This window comes from Haliaeetus leucocephalus, unplaced genomic scaffold (genome assembly GCF_000737465.1).
Source record: "Haliaeetus leucocephalus isolate CR32 unplaced genomic scaffold, Haliaeetus_leucocephalus-4.0 Scaffold199, whole genome shotgun sequence".
Classification (NCBI taxonomy): domain Eukaryota; kingdom Metazoa; phylum Chordata; class Aves; order Accipitriformes; family Accipitridae; genus Haliaeetus; species Haliaeetus leucocephalus.
Window position 1 is genome coordinate 169,851 of NW_010972635.1, and position 23,593 is coordinate 193,443.

At 41.6% G+C, this 23,593-nt stretch overlaps 1 protein-coding gene across 6 annotated transcripts in view; it reads left to right on the forward strand.

Moving 5' to 3' along the window:
• UBE2D2 (ubiquitin-conjugating enzyme E2D 2) overlaps positions 1-23,593 on the forward strand; it is a 51,312-nt gene that overhangs the window by 14,079 nt on the left and 13,640 nt on the right. For 3 of the 6 annotated variants that reach the window (XM_010565966.1, XM_010565968.1, XM_010565971.1), the window contains exons 3-6: positions 2,598-2,629; positions 2,721-2,798; positions 2,887-2,992; positions 14,442-14,535. In XM_010565966.1, coding sequence (XP_010564268.1) covers positions 2,598-2,629; positions 2,721-2,798; positions 2,887-2,992; positions 14,442-14,535 — 310 coding nt within the window. The other 3 variants (XR_774258.1, XM_010565970.1, XM_010565969.1) reach the window with 3 other exon arrangements.

Genomic DNA, 23,593 nt, shown 5'->3' on the forward strand with positions numbered 1-23,593 from the left:
ATAGTATTTCAAAGAAGCTTGTAGTTTCATGGAAGAGAAATTACTAAGATGTAGAGCCAGTCTGAGGCTTTTCTTCCATTAAATTAAGAAATGGGATTTGTGACATGATAAACTACTTCATAGTTTCCAAAGACTATCAAAGGTGATAGAGATTGACTGGTGGAGGAGGTGGTAACATAAGTTGGTGAATGCTTATAATGGAAAGTTACTACTGAATGCAGAAAGCTTTAAAGTAATATTTGATTGTTCTCCTTGTGCCACCTTTCTGAAAGACCTCTAATGAAAGACTTTCACTATTGAGACCAACACTTGGGGTGTATGTAAGTGGATAGCAGTGGCAGCAACAGAAAGGTGCCTTCTCTGAGATGCCTCTAGGTTTGCCTCAATTGCCTTGTCAGAATGACATGTCTCAGAGATCAGGACATGCTGTGCTTGCAAAGTGGTATCCTGTGGCTAGTCCAGCCAATGTAAACTGTCCCCAGTTAGAAGCTTCTCATCCCTGTAGTTCATAAACTTTGGGAAGCGAAGAGCTGTTTCTGCCTTGTTAACTGTAGGGACAGGATTTTCTTTCTCTTGGTAAAGTAGTTTTAGCCCTCTTCCACCACCTCTGGCCTTTGTTTTGGGAATATGCTTGGGACTGAATTACACTAGTAACTTCCAGGGTGCTGTGCAGTGGCTTAGTTCACTTTCAAACATGTACCTGTGCTTAGTTACTGAAAGTCAGCAAGCCCTTTACTTTGTAAGTAACTTTTTGAATGGCTGACTTCAAAGTAAAGAATCAGTTGAAATAAGCTCTGCATGACAAATCCATCTTTTAGTTCATCAAACTTGTCCCAAGTGTTGTGAGACTCTAAAGCTTAGGTTAAACAAGCACTTTCCTTGAGTCTGGGGTGGGAGTTGTGGCAGGGGGGAGAGGGGGAAGGAACCCAACCCAGCCAAACCACCCTTCTAGCTTGTACTGTGAAAGCATTTTTCTTTCTGATTTCTTGTTGGGTGTAAGACAATAGTTTGTTACATCAGCTTCTGTTTTCAGTGTGCAGAAGTACACAGGTTAAGGTCCAGTGCTGTCTGTGTATTCAGTGCAGTCATAGTGAATCTTATCAGCATCTACTGATGCCTGTTACATTCCTGGTGGTTTTTCTGTGATTAGCCACAATCTTCACTGCTGGGTTTCTGCTGCCCCTTTGTCTTCTTGTTCTGGGTTTCTCAGTGTCCTGCTACAGGCAATATGGACTTCATGTGAAGCTGTCTGAACCCTTTTAAAATGGGTGAACGCCACATATGAACATGTGAACCACTGTCTTGATTTCCTGACTCTGCACTGAATGTAGAGTTTCTCAAAAGGCTAGTTGGTGTTACCCTTTGTAACAAACCTGCTGCTCTAACCAAACACTCTTCTCCCCTTGCCTTGGCAGGGCTGTTCCCACTCTTTTTTACCTTGTATGAGATCATTCCCAGCTGTAATACCTGTACCACATGTTCTAAACTAGCATGAGCAGTTTTTAATTACAAGTAGTGCCACTCTGGGCCAAAATTACTTTTGGTCCAGGTAGTCTTGAAAGCTGTAGACACCAGTTGCAAGTTAAGTATACAGTTGCAGGTGGTTTCAACTTCTGTGGCTTGAAGACTTACCTTGCAACAACTGGAGTCTTCTGTACTGCTCCCCAGTTCTGAAGATGAGATGTAGCTGACATCCATGCAGAGGGAAACTTCCCCGGTACTGTTTCACAAATAATGTTTTAGGCTGGTGCTTTTTCCACAGGCTAGCATTAGAGCCTTTGGAGAATGCAGGAACCCCAAGAACTTCCTAATATGCCTCATACAGATTAACAGCTTTGATTGTTTTCCTTATGTTCTGCAGCATAAAGATGTTCTTAATGAATCTTCTGTATTACCAGATTAAGATGTTCTCTTGGACAGATGCATACAAGTGAGATTTAATTTTTGTCCATTTAACCTAAAGTGTGTACTAGCACATCCTGGTCCTAAGTATTGAGCAGACTGTCATTCTAGCATTCTCTTAAGACTTGTATTGCTTTCTGCTGCTTGAATGACATCTTGAGACCTCTGTGGAGACTAAGCTTAAACATTCAGTCAAGATACCACTGGCTTAGGTTACCTCTTTACATATGGTATGTACAAAGCTTAGGCTTACTCTCCATTTGACTAAGGATCTGTGTAGGGGAGATCCTACCTAAGAAAAGCAGGAGTTCATACTGTACTTTTGCTGTAGCTTGCTCTAAGAGGGCAGTCATTGGAAACTGGGCTTTGATTCAGGTGCATCATTAGAAACTACAAAGTTGAACTCACAAATTTGTTGGGTCTGAAAAGTTGACTAGTAACTGTCTGGATTTTTATTGTAATGGGATTTTTTGCAGGGCATGTGTGTGGTACCACAGCAATGCCAAAGTGTGGACCAAGTGAATGTGGAGTGTCGAGTACTTCGCTCTGTCTCTGTTTAATTCTTTGGCTTGCTTCCCTGCAGCCTTTGAGAAGGCTTTGTTTTTAAAATAGACTTTTCTGTGCTGCTTTGTCTGGAAGAAAGTAGTTCATTACTTGAGCTTCTCCAAACTGAAGTAAATCTTTCTCTTTTTCAGTGTTCCATTGGCAAGCTACAATAATGGGACCAGTAAGTATGAGAGAGTTGATGTTCATAGCTTTTCATGACTAGTCATCTTGTAATAACTCCTCAAACTGCAATGATTCTTTTTCATTAACAGAATGACAGTCCCTATCAAGGTGGAGTATTTTTCTTGACAATTCACTTCCCAACAGATTATCCCTTCAAACCACCTAAGGTGAGTGGCTTGTACCATAAATCTATTCATTACTGTGTGGTGTAATGTGTATTTGTGAGCCTACACTGAAATTTTCCTTCTTCTGCAGGTTGCATTTACAACAAGAATCTATCATCCAAATATTAACAGTAATGGCAGCATTTGTCTTGATATTCTACGATCACAGTGGTCCCCAGCACTAACTATTTCAAAAGGTACCTGCAATGCTCATTTAATTTTACTGTGCTGAAATGAATTACTGATTTGGATTTAGAATGTAAAAACTGCTACATTCCTGCTGTCAACCATTTCTCTGGTCACTACTTCAGTTTTGTGACTCTACATCTAGCTTACAGCCAATTCATGAGCGTAGGGTGCTCTGGACATCCAATTTCCCTGTGACCATAGGGAGACTGTTCAACTTTGCCAGTGGATCAGATAAGTCTTACTACACTAAGTACGTAGTCTTGCCACCTCAACTCAGAGTCCGAACACTTTAACTAAAAAAAAAAATAAAAAAAAAATTAAACTTAGTATATGACAATGGAAGATTTCAATGTTCAAGATGCACACCAAGTAAAATACGTAGGGGAGTAGCTGTGGCTTCTAAAAAAACAGTAAAGCTGCTTTGATTCTTTGTCACCTTAAAAAAAAAAAAGTCCCTTTTTCAAGGGAACATCAGAACTCCATGTTGGTAATTTTTTAACAAAACTTTCAATGATACAGACTATTAAAACATGTTTCAAAACTTAACTAGCTTGCACTATCTTAATGTTTTGGGGTTTTTTTTTTTAGCCAAAACAGTCTTGGTCCCTGTGAACTGTGTTAGCTTGTGGGGCCCTGGAATATATCCTTTGCCTGGTAAAACAGTATTGATGTTTAATGTAAATAGGAGGCTTTAAACACCTTGAAGACCCAGGCTTGAATTTTATTGATTTTTGTGGCTATTGGAACTGTAGATCTACAGTTTGTAGATCTAGCCATGGCTGTTGAGGAATATTTGTGGTTCTCTTCTGTGCATGGATCATGTCTTGACCATTCTGTTTTGTAGCTTCACACTGTCTTTGCAATTAAATGCTGCAGTTATCACGTTTAATTACAGCATCCTTCACATCGTGTCCCAGCTGTATGAGGCTATCCTGTTGCCTGTAATTCTTTTCTCCAGCTGTGATGTTGTGATGTTCCCAGACACTTTTTGGTTCAGACAGATCAGTCCTGGTACCCCTCCCTTGGACATCAGAACTGTCTCCCTTTTATTGAACTCAACAAAAGTTCCTGCCACCTCTGTCCAGCTAAAGGCTTCTGCATTTGTAGAAACAGCTGGAAAGGCAAAAGAGTATCTTGACTTGTCTCTTGACAGAAATGAATTTGCTAGTGTACGAAGCTGAAAGTCTTCACTGTGAGTTGAAGGAACTGAAGAAATGGTGTTGGTAAAGGGAAAATGATTGTCAGGTTGATGCAGCTTTCCTTACAAATGCTTTCAGTCAAGTACTGGCTACTGTTAGAAGCACTAAGTACTATGTACTGATGTCTGTTATGTTTTGATTAAATTGCTGTATAACTGGTTAGAATACTATAGTTGAAGAATATGTAATGTGGCATGGTATCTTTTGTTTGTTTTAGAGAGTCTGAAATAACTGTATAGGCAGTGGGGTGATAATATGTTTGGAAATACTGGAAGGTAGACTGGAATTAAGACAGTTGGAAAAAGATGGGGCAAGAATTTAAGAAGCTAGTTAAGGGCATCAGTGCGCTGCCTATTAATGGCTGTCTGCTTTAATCACTCACAAAATATATTGTAACATTAATTTTGCAACCCAAATACAGTTGCAGTATGCTCTTAACATCTCCATCTCCTTCTGTTTTCTGCCTTGAACTCCTTTTTCTTACCCTCTTCAAACTGCATCCTTGTGGCTTAGCTAGAGTAAGCCATGGGACCAGTGTGGTCATTCTGTGCTACTTAGCCCATCTATTGCCCCATCTTCCTCTTAAAGTATGCTCCTTGAGATTAGGTGTCTTTATATTGCTGATCATTTTTCACTCATTGCAGAAGAGTTCATATGAATGAATGCACAAACTCTCCTGCATATAGCACAAAACATGTACAGATCTAACCTGTGAGAAAACAATCTTGTCTGAGTTCCTTTGGTGCTCATTTCATGAAGGAATTGAAGGCAGCAAAAAAATTCTTACAGGTGACTTCATAGAAATTCAGAATATTTCCCTCAGAAGTAACAGGGATGTCTTGTCAGAAAGCAGACCTCAACTTAAGTGAGAGCTGATACTTAGAAGAAGCATTCCCATCTTGAACAGCTATAAATTCTGCAAAGGCAACTTGAATCTTTTAGGATGGAAATCTTGTTTTCAGTCTGGTTAGAACTGTGTCATTAGAGACTTTGGGGCTATTTCAGCTCTCTAGTAACTCTTTGATTAGCCTTATCAAAGAATAAATGTGTTGCTAGTAAGAAGAGCTGTTGGGTTAGGTAGCTTAAAGTGAGTAACAAGTTATTCAGCATGAAGCTTACCTCCCTTCCAAAGCAGCAATTTAGTATTTGTAGTGTAGATTTCTTAGAGTATTTCCTAAGTTGTGCCACCCTTTAAAGGGGGATGCTATTGGGAGCAAACTGTTTGAATTTAAAATTTGTGAGCAGATAACTAGAACACAGCTATAAAAAAATTATACTTTCCACTGATGGGGAAATTGGGGAAGACTAGAAACAGTCCTTCTAGGAAACAGCTTATCCTACACAGTTTCCTCCTCCTGAGGCATCTGGTAGGCAACATTGTCAGCAACTTGCATGGGCTAGAAGTTATGTTGCAATTAATGTGTAGTACACAAACATGTTTTTCGCCCTAACCTGCAAGCAGAAAGGTGAAGGGGTATGCACTGACTTCTTTTTAATCTATAGTGCCACTTCTTGGTGGAAAGACTGTGGAAAAATAACGTCAGTGTTACTTAGTCATCCCAGTTCAGTGGTAAAGGTAGGGGTCGTGGCGTCTTGTGCTCTGGAGGATGGTAGGCTGCTCCAGAGGGCACCTGGAGTATCTGACTTGGGAGTCTGCCCTTGCCCTCTGCTAGGTAAGATAGCGAAGGCCTGAGTGTGGGGGCTATTGGAGCAGTTTTGTTTCCACTGAATAAATAAGGAAGTTTCTCTCCCTCTGTAAGCAACTTGATAAAGTGATCTTGGCTACAACAGTAGAGGTGACTAGTATCTTGGGTTTTTGCTCTGTCTTTCTAAATGTTTATCCCTCCTGGACTTGTTAAAACAGGTTCTGAAGAATTGGGAGAACAACACTGAGTGTCTCAGTAGAATAGCCAACTTGCTTATATTAGTAATTCTGCAGTAAGTATTCCTTAAAGAATACATATTGTAAAATAAATCATCTCAAAATACAGTCTTAAACACACCTAGGTGGTTAATTTAAACTCCAAAGCTTAAACAGAATATGTAGGCTTAAATTAAATATGTCATCTCAAAGTCTGCATAAATAAGAATCCCTGTTGCCTTAAACAGGAGAATGAAGTGTTTTAACATGATGATAAATATTCTCAGCCACTTTGGAAAATCCCACTTTCTCTTGAATTTAGCAAGTGGATGTGCAAGAGTTAATACTAAACTGAAGTACTTCAGTAAAGGTCAGGCTAACTTGCTCTGTCCCATCCCACTTCTCCCCATTGTGTTTTATAACTAATGAACCATGGAGCTTATATTAAGTGTGTTGGAAGACCCTGCCTGGTGAGTGGCAGTGAGTAACTTCAGTCTCATTCATTCAAGAGTTTAGCTCATGCTGTTCAAACTCTTCCATGCCCAGTGCAGTGTGAATTTTCTGTGATTTTGCTCTTACAGGTGTTCCAGAATTGCTTTACTAAGACTTACTGGGTGGGAATTCCCAAGTACCCAGCAACCTAAATGAACCTGATCTTTACAGTATGGTTTTCAAAATTATGGAGCTGGTTTCTGATCATACTCTTGGCTTTTAATTTGCCTGTTGTAATGCTTACCCAGATAACTGGTGGATAGGTGTGACTTTGTCACATAGCATGGATCAGTCTCTCCATTTGTGCTGAGTTAGGGTTCTAAGGGAAACTTAGAACCCTAAGTTCTTGCATTTCAGCTCTCTTGTATCTTGCAACTTCAGTGTAGTTACTTGCGTAGCTTCCCAGATGTTGCCCTTGCTGCAAAGAAGGCTGCACTAGGAGGAGTGTTGCTGGCAGGTCAAAAGAGGTGATCCTTTCCCTCTGCTTGGCACTGGTGAGGCTGCACCTGGAGCAGGTGTCCAGTGCTGGGCTCCCCAGAACAAGAAAGGCACGGATGCACTGGAGAGAGTCCAGTGAAGGGTCATGAACATGACGAAGAGACTGGAGGATCTCCCATTATGAGGATAGGCTGAGGTAGTTGGGACTATTCAGCCTGGAGAAGAGGAGGCTTAGGGGGATCTTATCAATATATATAAATACTTGAAGGGAGGGTGCAGAGATGACAGAGGCAGACCCTTCTCAGTGGTGCCCGGTGACAGGACAAGAGGCAATGGGCACAAACTGAAACACAGGAGGGTCCCTCTGAACATCAGGAAACCCTTTTTTTTTTACTGTGAGGATACTGAGCACTGACACAGGTTGCCCTGGGAGGTTGTGGGGTCTCGCACATTGGAGATACTCAAGCCATCTGGACATGGTCATGGGCAACCTGCTCTAGGTGGACCTGCTTGAGCAGGGGGGTTGAACAAGACTATCTTCACAGATGCCTTCCAACCTCAACCAGTCTGTGATAACACTGGGCAAAACTTAACTTTTCTTCTCTTGTCACCAGAAATTGTTGAACTGACTTAGCAGGAATTCAAGTTGCTTGGAAGCAAGAAGTTTAAACTGCTCAGATTTAAAGGTACACTTCCTGTGAGACTAGGTAAGATTGCTGGAAGAGTTTGAAATGGGACTGTGGTTAAGAAATAGGATTTAACTCGAGCAGAGTCCAGAGTTACTTTACTCAGATGCATCTTGCCCATTCACAGTAAGAGACCAGTCATTTGGTAGTTAGCACTTGAACTTGTTGGACAGTAGTGTTTTCAGTTGTGTTTTAATGTTACAAGCTTAATGTTTGTCAGTGCTGATAAAACTTGGACAACTGTATGCCTCAAAGCTTTCAAGGGTCCAGGGCCTGAAACTCAAAAGTAGTGGTAGTATAGGTGAACATTCCTCCCAGGAGTCAGATTTCTTCCTATTTTTGAGGAGTAGAGGTCTAAATATTAGTGGACCTTGATGTGGAGGCTTTTGGCTGTCAGACTGATGATTAGCAGAGGAGGAGCCCTAGCTGGTGTGAGAAGCAGGACAGCCAGATAAAGCTTCTGAAATGGAATTAAGAATTCCTCAGCAGCCATGTGTGTCCGAAGCTCAAATTTATGCTAGCAGAGATGTTTCATAATCCCCAGAGTACCAGGCTGAATTAGATGTGAGCTGGCAAACTTTGTTGCTTTCACATTCAGAAACTTTTACTGGATCAAAAAGCACAGCACTGTCGGAGCCTGTGGCCTGGTCTCTAGGAGGGTGACAAATTGCTTTCCATAGAAAGAACTTACAGGCATAATATTTGTCATTCACTGGGGGCAGAGCAGACAGGATGGGCTGCTTCCATTACTCAAGATACTGGCATGGTGTCCAAGAATTGTACTTCCTTGTTTTATCTGACTGCTTCATGTCAGTGCACGAGCTTTTTGATTACATGGTGATCTTGAGACTGCTGTGTGACTTCAGCCAGGATGGATAGCTGCGTAAGTATCATTCTGCTATCCTGACAACCTGGCATATGAAGTAACTGTCTCATCACCTTCTTGGTACTTCTAACAAATTTTTTATTGATGCAGTCTCTATGCTTGCTTAGAGATGGGCTTCCTTTGGTGGGAGAAGACTGGCTTGGGTTCTGCTGAGGCCTTTTGCCCCATGCAGGAGTTGAGCCTACAGGAGTAACTTCTTTTAATAAAAGGCAACTTACTGTTCCTCTCATTCTACTGATTTAATGATTTGCTCTTTGCCTTTAATAAAAGTGAAGATAGCAGGGACCTTCAAGGAGAGAGCTAAGGCTTTCACTCATGATCTGTTTTTGACCTAAGCTGCTTGGTGCCCAAGAAAACCCTTTACTCCTAGGTGAATTCTAAATTGGCTCATCTTTGGAGAGCAGTAACTGCACCAAACCGCTGTTGAATCAGAATGCACCAGTTAAGATGTTTCTTCTGGGTAGCTTATTACCTTAGAAGAATTGATGCTTGCTTTTTATCTCCCTGCTGTGAATCAGCTGGAGACTCTATTGCTCCTCAGTTGCTTTTCCTTATCCTAAAGTGTCCCATAGATGAGTGCTTTACTGGAGCAAGTTTTGTTTGCAATTCCAGCTAGACTTAAATAGTAGTATCTATAGTGCCTAGTACCCCATGTTAAGGGGACAGCTGAAAGTGATGGATATTAGACTCATTCGGGCTTTGCAAACAAAGTGTATGATTTGAGTTTTGCATTTGAAAGATGACTTCTGCATTGAGAAAGTGGAGAAAATAATCAGCTGCTTTTGGCGATCTTTTGGAAGTCTGTGCCTTGCCTGTCATGTCTTAGGCTTCTACATGAAAAGCATCTATGCTTCTTGATTAACTGGGATCGCTCTCTCAGTACAGGGTGATAGGGCAGAACTGATATTTGCCTTTCTAGTGCTGATATCTAAAGAAACTAGACGGTGTAGCTTTTGGGTCTTATGTCATGCCCTAACAAGGCTTAAACAGTTTTTCAGTGATGACCTGGACTGAGCTTCTGTAGAAATCAGCTTAGCCCAATTGACTTGGACATGAACACAATGTGTACAAAGGTGTGTTAAACACTGTGCCTCATACACAGCTGCTCCTGGTTCCTAAAGACCACTTTCAGCTGCAGCTACATGCTGTGGACGTAGGAGGGTGTGTCATAGCTGCATGATGCACTTGGTTATAAAGTCATCACTGACTTCAAGAGAAACTAATTGCACTGTATAAATTGCTAGGCACCTTTGACTTCCTTCCACTGTTGACACTTTAGGAAAGATGTCTGTCTTCTGGCTGTGGAGCTTACTCCCTCCACCTGGAGCTGGAGTCTTATGGCTTTTAAAAGAGTCTCTTCTCTGAATTCCAGGAGCTTTGACATGCATCTTAGATTTGTATGGGCCAATAGATGTTCCAGCAGACAGATGGGGGTTTAAATTGTTTTCCATATTGCTCATTTGGCTAGTGCTGAAAGGATCTGTGGAGAGCTGACTTCATGGATTGTCCTGACTAATGATTGAGCTGTTTCATAGCAGAAGAAACTCAGCCATGGAGTTTACATATTGAATTTGCATCTACTTGCACATTGTCTGAGGTGTGGCAGAACCAGGAAGACAAAATTGCTCATCAGAAATGGCAGACTACTCTTCGTGGTGTAAGAGCATAGCATGGAAGGCTGTTGAGAAGATGAGGTGGATCATCCAGTGGTAAACTGTAGCTAAACTTTTTGACAAGCTGTAAATGGCATGGTTCTCTGCACAGAGGAGCTGCCTTGAGAAAGATTGTCCTTGAATTTTGGAGTGTTATGTAGCCTGTAAAGGGAAGTCTTGCAGTGGAGACTTGGATCAGTTGTGCTGCATTATGCTGGTAGACCTCATTGTGCCTCAAAGAGCACGTTGCTGGAGCATTCTTAATATTAAGTGTTAAGTGATCATTCTGCTTGATGAGACTGCATTTGTATCACTACTCTATGGGGAAGCTAAGTCTATTACTTTTTTAGAAACACTTTGTTAGCAGTCTTTCTACTTGATTACTTTGGTTCTCACAGTTCCTTGGTTGTTGTGAAGTACTTGGTCTGTGCTAGTCCATAGCATTAGGAAGCCCACTAAAGGATAAGTTGTGTTTGTTGTCTGCAGTAGATAAATGGGGGTCACAGCTGAAGTATTGGAGTTAAGCAGGCTGCATGGTTGGTGAAATAAACCAATTTTTGAATGAAAGGGAGCTTTAAACCAATGATGTTTTAAGTTGCTTAATGTTTTGCTACAGACTGGACTGCTCTGACAGAATAAAGAGATGAGAAATAACTCTGTACTTGAACCCCTTGAATTAACGGGAAGTAAAATTTATCTATTTCGCTATTACTGACAAAAATCCATACTTAAATTCTGAAGAGTGCACACTTATACTGCTATATCTCTTTCATTGAAAGACTTGAGAAAGCATGCTGTCAAACTGATACCACTAGAGCAGCTTTGCCTGTGGTTGTGCAGGATGAATAGGACAAGGTGTAAAACAAGTCACTTACTGTCTTGTGTAATTATTCAGCCTGGTTCTGTGGTTACAAAACTTGACTTTTGTGGATTATTTTCTAATTGTCTTCTGCTAATGTTGTAGTCATTTGACTAGTAAAGGTGAAGGCTTTGCTATGAAGTTCATTGCAATAATACTTGATTGCAGAAGGTGGTCTGGTGATTCTCTGTTCCACAGTGCTGGTTTAATTAGTTACTCTGGTGCTTCAAAGAACTCCTATACACAACTGACATTTTTAAGGATTACCTCCTCTTTCCTTTTGCACTTGGCTCCTTAAACTTTGTGAGAAGGTACCTTTTTCCAAGGGGTTTTTCCTAGCGGTCTGGAAGCTGCTTATGTTGTTTGGTCTAAAACGTGTGTATATGTAGTGTTCTGGTAGAAAAACTTGAGAGAAACGTCCTGAGTTTATTTGGACAAATAGCTGGGTTCAGCAGGGTATTAAAATTAAACCAGTTTAGATAATGCAGTTAAAGATGTTTTTCTTGTTGAGGCTATAGAGATAAAAAGGGAAAGATGTGAAGCTACCAGCAAGAGCAAGCATAATGGAGAATAGTTTTGATTAATGAAGGCTTACAAAAATAAAACAAAGCAGCTGAATGTGGCAGTGCAGCTTGAAGCCAAATAATTGTGTCCATTTTTATTCAATGTTTTTGGAGTGATGCTTCCTATAAAATAAGTGAACTGCTGAGGAATGAAATCTAGAAATGTTTTCTGAAGTGACTAGATTGAAAGAATTCATCGTGGGAAGCATTTAGCTACTGACTGAGTTCTAACAAACCACAGCCCATTTTAGTAAAGAGTATTAGCAGTGTGGGATTTTTTTTTTAATGGCCAGCAAGTAGCTATGGTACACTTGGGTTGATAGCCTGTAAACCAAGAACTAAAACTCCTAGACTGGGATGGGATAACTCTGACTTTCCTTTCAGCAAAGGAGGTGCTGTTCAAGGCAGAGTTGCATTTTGCCAGACAAAACTGACTAGTGGGGCAATGTCAGTCTGTTGGACTGCTGTTGCTCTGGAGGTCACAAAGCAACACCCTGGTTATCCTGGTGCCCATGCTGACCAACAGCTGAACACCACCTTTGCCTGGTCTGGTGCTTAGAGCACCAGTGGCGGGGGGCGTTTTGCGAGGCTGATGTGAGGTATGCAGGCAGGAACTTCCACCAAATACAATGAGCGTTGGGGAAAGGGGTGTTATGGTGGTTGAAGAAGGTAGACAGAGAGGACTGGACAGACTTGCAACATGGTCCTGCTGATGAAGGGTGAGCCATCTTGTTCAGAAAAGTCCTTGGTTATTAAAGGACTGTGGTAAGATAAAACCTGAGGGAGCAGTTGTAATAGTTGACCAGAAAACTTTGATTGGATTTCCTGCAGCTTTTGTTAAAGGCGGGGGGGGACAGATGTTAGCTGTTTTACTCATCCTACCAGCTGCAAAAACTTCAATGACTAGAGCAGTGGAGTCTGACAGATACAAAGTGAGCTACTGGAAAATAGCTGGAGAAATGACTGTGTTTTGAAGCTGAACTGACTGGCAGCAGGTGGGTGTAAGGTGGCAGAGAGATTCCCATTATTGAACACTGAGTTTTACTCCGTGTACGTGGGGCGGAAAAAACAGCGCTGAAGCTGATGGAGAGCGCCACAGGTACTAAACATGCTGTGTCCCTTGCTAAGGGGCAGCAGTTCAGGACTAGTGGCTTCTATGTGCCTCCAGCACAAAATTAAAAGTTTTCCTACTCTGAAGCTGTATTCTGAGAGGTAGTTGAATAAATGGTCCAAGTGTCAGTTGATGGTAGAGAATAATTAAGCTCTTAACTCTTTCACAAGTGTACAGTAGAAAATCAGGAAAAGGAGGAAGAGGTTGTTCTTTATTGTAGAAGAAATGTGTTCACTTAAATCAAGAACAGTTTTTTACTAAACTTGTTCTAGAAGCTTTTTAACTTGAAATTGATAATTCATTAGTGAAGGGCCTACAGAAATATGTAGGAAAAGTGAACTAACTGGGTTTCTGGGTTCTTGGTGCTCTAATCACTGAGCAGCTAGCTCAGTTAAGACCTAGTGAAGCTTTTACTTTTGTCCCACTTCAAAAAATTTTCTTCCAGTTCCAGTGGATTTCACACCTGCTTTCCCCCTTCTCTCTAGCTGCATCTAGTTGTTCTTTGTTTTGTGGCCTCTGTTTTAACCTGTGTTCAAAACAACAAGAGAGTTATGGAATGCATGCTGTTCTCTTTCATTTTCAGCTGATATCTTTCAGCATGGTAGCTCTGCCTCCTGCTCCACAGCACAGTACCAACCGATGGAAGTTTGAACAGATTTGTGTTTAGTGCCTTCAGACTTCTAACTGCTGTCATCTCCAACTTGTTTGGGGGATGCACTGTGACTCTGCTGTTGCTGCTATTGGTGAAGGGACATACGGAGTGGCACTGTTTGATTAAAACAGGCTGAGAGAAAGCAATACAAAGGAATGTTTGGCATTTCTTAGGCGGGGGCAAGATGTCCCTGACATGCCTCATGTAGTGTTGTCCCAATATGCTTTGCTTATAACTTACTGCCTTCTCATCTCTTCTACTTTGGTGTGAATGTAGGAATGTGCACGTGCTATTTGTAGCTTTGCAGGCTGTCTCCAGACTCCTTATATGGATGAAGGTTGACGCTATGCTGAGTGGCATCATATGAGCGGGATGTGGTTTCTGGGATATATACAGCATATATTTATAGTGAAACTTTAAAGTTCAGGGCTTTGTGGTTGGTATGAGTGCAGTAAGCTACACTCTCTCGATTCATTTTGAATACTATTCTACAATTAATCTATCTCCAGCTTCCTTATGTTTAGAAAATAATTGGATAAAGCATCTTAATTCTCTGCAAGACTAGCAATTTTTTCTTAAGCAGTTCTCAAGTAGCTGTAAGCAGCTCATGCTTCCTTCATCTCAGTTGGACCTGTCTGCTGTTTGACTTGTGATTAGTGCTTCTGCAAATTATTAACAATGAGGTTGTCTGGTTTAGGGAAAAGCTGAATTTCAAGTGCAAAAGCAAGGCTGTTTTCTGAGAAGTCCTTCAGGTACGGTTTCACATAGAACACTCGTGCCTTGTGAGTTAAGGCTGTAGTTAGATACACCTATCCAGGAGGTTACCTGTTGTGGTGATATTTAAAAACTTGTGGTCACGCAAAGTTGTGTAGTTAAATGGTAAGGATTTTTGTTCAGAATCCCTTGGCTGAAGTACGTGGGGTTACTGCTCCTTGGCATTTAAAAGAAAATCTTGCTAATACTAATGGCTAGAGGGGAAGCAAGTGCATGGGCTGACTTCTCCAGGTGTCTTCAGCTGCACTTAAACTCTAATTCAGTATCTTTTTTTCTCTCTCTAGTACTTTTGTCCATCTGTTCTCTGTTGTGTGATCCCAATCCAGATGATCCTTTAGTGCCTGAGATTGCACGGATCTACAAAACAGATAGAGAAAAGTGAGTATGGAAGCCAAAAAACATGTAACATTCTTGATAGAGCAGAATCCGCACTTAAATAGTAAAGGACATGCTTCTTGGAAAAGAGTGTTAACTTTGATTTGCCTTTATGCGCTTCAACTGTGGCCTCTTTAGAGACTTTTTTTTCCTGGGATCTGTAGTACTGCTATCTTAACAGCACTGCATTGCTGTAGGAAGAAGGTAAATATGCCAGTAGACGTGAAGGATGTAGAGGCCTTGTACTTTTGTGGTTTTATTACTGCATTTTCATTCCACACAATGGTCTTTCATTAGTGTTGTAGCTGTTAATTACAGATTTGCTTGATTTAATGAAAATGTGAAGTGAACAATGCAGATCTGTTTCATATGGAGCTCTAAGTTGAATGTGACCAGCTTTTAAGAGCCTTCACTGCCTGCTTTAATTCTACATAACCAGCAGAGGGAGAACAAGTTACTCTAGTGGAAGAATATTTCCATGCTAGCTATTGGTGATGGAATGATACAAGTGGAGAAATAACAAAAATACCCTGTTTCCTCTTCATTTGAAAGTACAAGGGAAGAACAAGTGGTGTAGAGGTGGGGTGGGAGGACTCCAAGCTTCTATGAAGTAAATGGCAAGAATGGAGAGAACTCTAACACTAATGAGCACTTTAAAAGCAACAGCTTAATGACCGTTGTAAACACTTTTCTACCTCACTGTTCCCTTCCAGATCTGATCAGTAGTGTTAATTTCTGAAGCTACATGGTCATCTGATGAGAACAAGCTAGGAAGGGAAAATGATCCACAAACTTGCTTACTCTACTGCATACTTGAGAAGCAGTGTTAGAGAAGTTCATGCATCCTGTTTTTAATCAGAGCTGCAAGAGTAGCAGTACGTATTTCAAGCAGCTAACAGTGACTGCACTTAATGTATGCAGGACTCTTTCCTATTTTTTCCAAAAATAGGGAAGTAATTTTTGTGCTTAAACATAACTGGACTTGCTTCTTGATTAGTCTCTGAACAGTGATGTGAAGGTGAGAGCATTTATTATGAGTGGATTGTCAGATTCTTTAAGCTAAAGAACATTATCTACAGACTAAATTCTAGCACAAGAACCTAGTTGGTGTACATGACTAGGAAACTTCTTGCTATAAGTGTCTTACGCCTTTTTCTACAAATTCCGTAGAGTAAGAACAACTTGCCTTCTGTTGTCAGAAATAAGCTTTTAGCAGTACTGTTAATCATGACAACCGCTTTGTTTTACATAAGTACCCTGAGCTTCCTCTAGCAGTGGCTCTGGCTGTAAAGGCTATTTGGGTGCGAAAGCTCCAGGTGGCTTGGGAAGTAGAGCATACTGTGCCTTCAGAATAAAAAAAAAATAAAATCTGGTGGACAAATTATGTCTTGATAGCCAAATGCAATGTGTAGCAAGAAGCAAGCCTGTCAGGGTTTGGCAGCCTAGTAGATACCAGGTACTAGGCTTAACTTTATAAGGGAAGAAGAAGAATGAGGAGGGAGGGACACATTAATCTATTTTTTTCCAGAATGGCAAAATCAAAACCTGCAGTAATAGTTCCCCCAGGGATGCAGCAGTTGGGGGCTGGGGGAGGTACAGGTAAAGACTTCCTGAAAACACTTTCCCCTCAGACCTGTGCTAGCTCTATTTTGTGGTTTGACTCACGAAGATCTTGTATTCCTGTTGTAAATATGACTAGTTACTACTTTTCCATGAAGTACTGTAGGCTTTCTTGTTTCCCCTGTTTGTCTAATATTTCAGTTTGCTCTTAAATTTTACAAATTCATGATACTACTGGAGAGAATGTAAGTTCATGCCATGTGTAGACTAGAATGCTGGACTTGAAATACTGTTCAGATGCTATGTTAAGTAAATCCTCTTTTTATACATACAGGTACAACAGAATAGCTCGGGAATGGACTCAGAAGTATGCGATGTAATTAAAGAAATTATTGGATAACCTCTACAAATAAAGATAGGGGAACTCTGAAAGAGAAAGTCCTTTTGATTTCCATTTGACTGCTTTCTATGAGCCCACGCCTCATCTTCCCCTGTGCACATGTTTACCTGATACAGCAGTGCTGCGTGTTGTACATACTTGGAACAACAAAATAGAAATACTGTATTTCCCCGTACCAACATTGACTCCTAGCAGAGAAGTGTGTGTGTGAAAAGCTGGTTCTTCAGTCATAACTTTGTGAGCCTAAAAGCATTCCTTGTTGATTTAAATTGGGTAATAAAACGTGAATGGGAGAGTTATGGTGGATTTCATATTTCTAGGGACAGTGTTGCTGATCCGTGAAGGATTTTAAGTGGAATCCTTTTAAACTCATAACAGTTATGAAAAGCAAGGTGAAGAACTTGAAGCTGTTTCTGTATTCATTTTATTCTGAAGGACCTACACCTTAGGTAAATGTTATGACCAATGAGATAAACTGTACCCACATCCTGTGTTTAAGGTCTAAGTTTAACCAGTCAACATTTAAATGGATTGGAGCTATTAGTGCATCAAGTGATGTTGATTTGTTTCAACTCTGTCCCTTCCTTCATACTTTTTTTGGTTTGTATGTGGTTTCTCAGTTAATACATAGCTAATAGCTCTTATTTTTCTTAAGTTTTTTAACTGCTTAGGTCTTTCTGGATGTAAGGGTAAAAATCCATTTGACAGAAAACTTGTGTATATTTAAAGACCCAACTGCTCCCCTGGAGCTTGTACGTTCAAGAATGATTAATCTGTGTAATAAACTGATTACTACAGTCATTACATATAACTTTGTGTGAATAGGCTTTTAATTTTAAGAGCAGTTTGTTACAGGCTAAAACTAATGGTGGATTTCTCTAAAACTTTTGCATTCACAAATGGTTGCATTTGGAAGTCATGAAGCAGTTTGGTTTGCATCACACAAGGCTATGCACCTGAACAAGACAAACATAAGCTTAAGCACTTACATGAAAACAGGATGTGTAGTGTGCCAGGAACTTGACTGTTAAACCAAATAAGCAGTTTACTAAATGAGAATGAGTGACATTTTACAAAGCCTAATGGTATTATTCCCACTTGCATGGGACCTAACACAATGCATATGTACTGTAGGTAAGTGAAACCTTATGTAACTAAAATAATGGATGTAAAAGGGTTAAAAAAACAAAAACAAAAAACAAACCTACCAAACACATCAGCACAAACTTTCATAAAATGTAGCTTTTACATAATTACTTTGCACTAAACATTTGCAAATGTTCATACAGTTTTAAATTGTACTTGTATGTGTCTTTTTTTGAACAAAGTCTTCACTTGAATCTAGTGAAAAATGTAGTTTGAAACTTTTCTTTGTATACAAGTGTATTTGCCAGCATCGTTGGTGTGACAATAGGTGAGTCTGCAAGTTTATCTCCTCTTAGTAGAATTGTAAACAAAGCCATCGACTGAAGGAGAGGCTGTAGCCTCCAGCTCTCCCGCCACAGGGGTCTGTCCCATCCATTTTCAAATGCATCTTTACACTCTTGCACAAATGAGGAATAAATGTCCACTGCTTTTGGTCTAAATCTGTTCCACTTGTCTCCTCTCTCAATGTCCTCGTGTACGCACCGCTGGATGTAAATGTTAGCAGTGTTCCCTTGGAGTCCTCTTACAGCAAGCTGTAGGTGAAACTGGGATACGTGTGCATCTCCAGCAGGCATGAAGACTGCTGCTGTAGCAATGTGACACTGCTGCGTGGGGACGAAGCAGCTCTAAAGCGGTGGAGCAGAGCTTCACATGAAAAGAAATGGAGCATGTGGCCATGTTTCCTGGCTGTGAGACAATGTAGGGATGGCAGCTACAGGGGAGGGGGAGACAGACAGTGTGCAGGCATATGAACCTGGGTATTGGGTCATCTTAAACTCTGGGCACTCTTATGTTATGCCATGAGCTGTTGGTGTCTTCACTGGTTTAGAAGGTAGTATGTGGCCTGTCACTGAAGTGTGGCCCTGGATAAAAACTTGCAGCGTTGTCAAAACTAGAGTGTAAACTAGTGGCTGCTAGTGTATCTTTGGTTTTGTGTTAACCTTTAACCATGTCTGGCCTTACCTTTTTACTAAACCGTTCTAATGTGCGGGCTAACATTCTTGCTAGACCCTCCGTGACTGAGGCAGAGAATATGGATCAGTGGTGCTGGAGTCGTCCTCCTGTGTTCTTGCAGCAGGGTCACCAAGTACTTGCTTTCTGAGAAGTACAGGGATGGGAGGTTGGAGTGATTGCCAGCCTTGCAGCAAGCTCTCTGTGGGGCATTCCCCTTAACTGTTTTACAAGTGAGCCATCCGAGAATGATTTCTGTGGCAGATTTGGCTGGGTTTTGGCATTGGCAGTTATTGGCAGAGATCAGAGGCCTGTATGGGGGAGAAAGCGAAGGGAATAGTAACGAGTGTGGAAGTTGAGGATGATGGTTTCCCTTTCTTATGGAGCAGAAGTCAGGTGTGCTAGGTGATGGGAAAGAAATGCAGTCATACATGAATTGAAATAGTCCTGAATGGTGTAATGACTTCACCTGAGATACTAGAATAACACATCTGCTTGCATTGGGATGTTTGTCTCACGCTTGCAATGAACTGATAAACAGATCTGACTTTCTTGCTGATGGCATGACAAATGCTGTGGTGTATATAGTAAAAGCAAGTCTGGTGATCCTTAAGTAGGGAGTACATATGCTGTCCCTCATGTGGGTTGACCATTTGTTGTTGAGGGTTGTACTGTGAACTAGATGAAGGAGCCTTTTTTTTCTAGGATTTAACGTAAAACCTGATCCAGCTTATAGCCTTTTTGGGGACTAGAAACCTGCTCTTTTGAAACTGGGTATTGTGTATGTTCCAGTGTAAAACAGCACAAGAAGCCAGGGGTCTGGCTGTGGCCTTTCTAAGAACTGAACTTGTCACATCATGAACTTTTTCAGTCCCTGTCCTTTTTTCTTTTTTTTTCTTTTTTTTTTTTTTTTTTTTTTTACTTTAGTATTTTAAGTTAACTACTTTAGCTTTCTTTGCGCAGGGACTTCTATGGATGTAGATTGTACATGCAATTTCCCTTCCTGTCATGTACTAAGCAAATGTGTTTTATTAAAAAAAAAAAATAAAATCCTGGGCTGCTTAGATTCCTCCAGCTCTGGCAATGCTGTAAAGCTGAAACACTGACTGGATGCGTTGCTTGTGTTCATCAGCACTCATCCACTGTAACAAAGTGAACCAGAGGACAGGTAATTCCAAGTTCAGTGAGCTGTACCGCATGTAAATGTTCTAGGACCACTGCCTCTTATCGAGCAGCTGGCATTATTTGACAGTACAGATACTTCCTTTGAGGTGTATTGCCTGTAACTTGAGGTTTCAGGGACTGTTTGTATATGTGTGCTGTGTGAGAACGTGGTCCAATATATTTCAGAAACTCTTCTAGCTCAGCGCTGAGTAGCCACTCATCAGTGTGCAGGAGCTGCCAGTTAGCTCAGATGTGGCTCAGAGTCCAACATCCATGGACCTAGGGACTGAGATGGAGCTGATGCTGGGCAGTACTGGAGACCTGACTGCTGTGCTTGAAATAGCTGGCTTGTCCTGCAGTAGTATGTGCTGCTGCATTTCTTTAATAGCTTTTTGGCAATGCAAGAGTAATTTGTTTGTTTGTTTTGGTTTTTTTTGCATTATTACCTTGCTATACCAATGCTTTCAAGGAAGTGTCTACAGACTTTTCTGTTCAGTCTGCACACATCGAATGTTATAGAAAAAACAGTGGGACTAAGTTGGATATGATCTTCTGTCCCTAGTGTGCTCAGTAAAGCAAACTGTAACCTGTCCCTTGCCACTGAAGGCCATGGCTTTCCTCACTTTTGGTAGCTGCAGCTGCTGACAGCAATGCCTGGCTGTGTTTTCTGACAGTCTTAAGTCATGTTCATCCTATTCACAGCAGCAAAATGGCTCTAGAGCTGTTCTTGTTCCCAGTTCTGATGTTTGGTAGATGATCAGAAGCCTAAAGGAAGGACAATGGGAAGCACTTTGCCCAGTTTGAGACAGACTTCCTTGTGCATTGAGCAGCTTTTGTTGGGGAGAGCATGGTAGAAAACCTGGGCATGTGGGAGGTGGAGAAGAAAACTGCTCAAAGCAGTTAAAACTTACTTGCATGTCACCTTGCTCTAAAGAACCAGGATAATGAACATGCTCAGCACTTCCATTCCAGATGGAGGAGCCCTTGGGCTTAGGTTCCAGGCATGCCTGCTTGCCCAGGCAGAGCTTGGAAGCCACCTCCTGCAAAAATAAAAGCCCCGTGGTATCTATTGGAGTAGAAAGAAGGCTGTCCTCTTTAAATAGCCTTGCAGCAGTTTTGCTTTCATCCCTTCAGTGTTAGGGAAGCCTACCTCTGTCTCCTACCGATAGCTAGAAAAGAGTTTCATCCCCCCCCCTCAATTATTGTTTCCTTCCATTTCTTGGCTCCTTTATGTAGACTTAGAGCAAGTCCGTGATCAGAGTTGGAAATCGTAGTTGTTTTGGGGTTTGGCAGAAGCTGTTTCCTACAGAGAATGCACAGGGACAAGAAATGCATTGAGGGCACCTGATGGAAGGTTAAAAGCAGGAAAAAACCTGCTGTCCAGCTTTCTGGATGTGTGGAGACCAACCTCAGCGTGAGTAACAGCAATCAGAGGCTTTGGGAGGGATTCCTGCAGCCGTTGCCTCACTGCCCCTGCTCTGCCCTCACCTGGAAGTGTGTATGACTAGATCTATGCTAACACTACCTGTACTGTTGTAACGTGTTGCAATTTGATCACCATTAAATAATTCCCTTAAACTCCCTGTGGCTTGATTGCTTTTTTTTTTTTTTGCTTTACCTGTGCCTTTTACCATTTTTTTTGGCTCATTTTTTCTTGTGGCTACTCTCTCCATTCTCCCTGATGATCCAGTTCTACACTGCCCTCTGCTCAGCTGCCTCCAGTCGCCTTGGTTTTTTTTTTAACTCCCTGCAAAGCCTGGTTTGCTCTCTGAACATGGGCAGTACTTTGTGGGCCAGGTTGAGTAGCCTTGGCAGTCTTCTGCCTACTTCTTGATGTAGAAATGCATATGCTCTCACCAAGCCCAGTGCTGTCCTCTTCCTTGGTGGAAGCTGTGATTTAGCAGCGAGCTTGTTGGTGCTTTGATTTCATAGCAAGCTCCTGCTAACACCTGTGTCCTTGATTCAGTGGGCTCGCTGTTGGTTCTGTAAAGCTGGGATCAGCTCTGGTGCAAGAGCACAAGGCATGTGTGGCATCTGAGGAAACCAGAGCTGCCTTGACTGTTCAGGGGTTCCCACAACTTGTGACTTAGCCTTGTGGCTTACTTTTCCTCCAATTTGGTATCCACAGGTTTTGTTTTGTTGTGTTTCTGCCTCTCAGTGTGTAACCCCCTTTCCTTCCCTGTGTGAGGATACTTAGTTTTTATTATCATATAGTTAGGTCAAAGCATCTCAAGAGTGAGTGGGGATTGTATGGATGTATTTAAAAATCTTGCCCTTTCACGAACAAATGTATTTATAATGAATACTCTTTTTATGGATAAATCTTTCATTGAGTTACTTGGTGAGAGATTTGTTGGCAAATTTATCTTGGCAAGTTGCTCAGCTGTATACGCTTCTTCCTTGCCCCCATCTATGGGGAAGAGTTGTTCAGCTCCCATGGATGGATGCTCTTGCTGGGCTGGAGCTTCTTGTAGATAGTAGCTGGGTCCACTGAGCCTGCAGAGCAGATTCAGGGTGGAATTGCAAAGGATTGCATTGAGAGACCAAGTCATGGGGTGTAGCCGCAACTTGGTATTTTGAATAAGCCGGGAACTCAACGTTGGTTTGGTTACTGCAAGTACTAGTGTTAGTTCTCAGGCTCTGCACTGCCTTCCTACATAAGAGAAGTCATGTTTATGGGCACTGGAAGTCCAGCTAGACCCTATTCTTTCTCCAACAGTGACCAAAATAAAAGGCCTATATGGGAAGACAGGAACAGGATGGGCAGCTGTGATGCTTGATCTGCACTTGCTTCCAGCTGAAGAGCTTCCTGAGGGGATGTGTGGGTTCTGCAACCTCTCTAGTTAGCTTGAATAGACTTCTGTGCCTCTGTTCTCTCTGTCCTTTGTGTAATCTCTTCTTGTTTATCTGTATTTGATCTTGTCAATGTGTGGTAGTTTAGTAGTACTGGTGGTGATTGTAGGGTTTGGGGGAAGCAGGGCTTCTTGTAGGTGGGCAGCCAAGAATGGTCGGATAGAGGGAATGTGGATGACTTGGAATGGCATCACCTGTTAGAGCTGCTATTAAAACAGAATTGCTGTTAAACTTCTACCCTAGAAAACTCTTTTGCGCATGATGCCTGTGACAGAAAAGTATTTTTTCTTAACTGAAGGTAAACACAGAGGAAGCAGCTTCCAAAGCCTGATGGAGGGCAGTCTGTGCTGTGGTGCCCCTGCCCTGATCTGAGAGTCTGCTTTGCTTCACTACCTTTTTGGTCTTTACAAGAGTGAATTTACAGTCTGCAAAGACTGAAAATTTTGTAGGGCTTTTTTCTTGCTGCTCTTTGATATCTTTTTTTTCAGAAGGCAACCTAGTTTTGTTGGGGGTTTTTTTGTTTGTTTGGGTTTTTTGTTTGTTTGTTTGTTTGCTTTAAATATTGAGTTATGTGACATCCTTCATAAGTCGGTGCTGATAAGAGGGCCCAACAGACCAAGGCGAGCTGTGGACTTGTGTACTCTCAGGCTGTTTTTACAAGGTCAGCATGTAAAGCATCATGCCAGAGTTGTTGGAGAATACCTACCCCTGAGAGCAAAGTTTTGGAAGGGAGTATGAAGCAGAGTAACCAGGACTGCATTACAGAAACCAAAGTCTTAAACTTGGACCAGCTCATGGAATGAGGGAAGGTGGGAGGGTGCGAAGCTGCGGTGCCAGCGGTCTGGCTACAGGCGTAGTCTGTGTCGTGCTGCAGGGATTTGCCTGTTGTCTCAATGCTGGCTGCTGGGGAGTGTAAACTCTTCCTCCAAGTGTGTTTTGCAAGTTCCTCTGATACAACATGGTGGGTGTCCTGAAGCCATGAACACC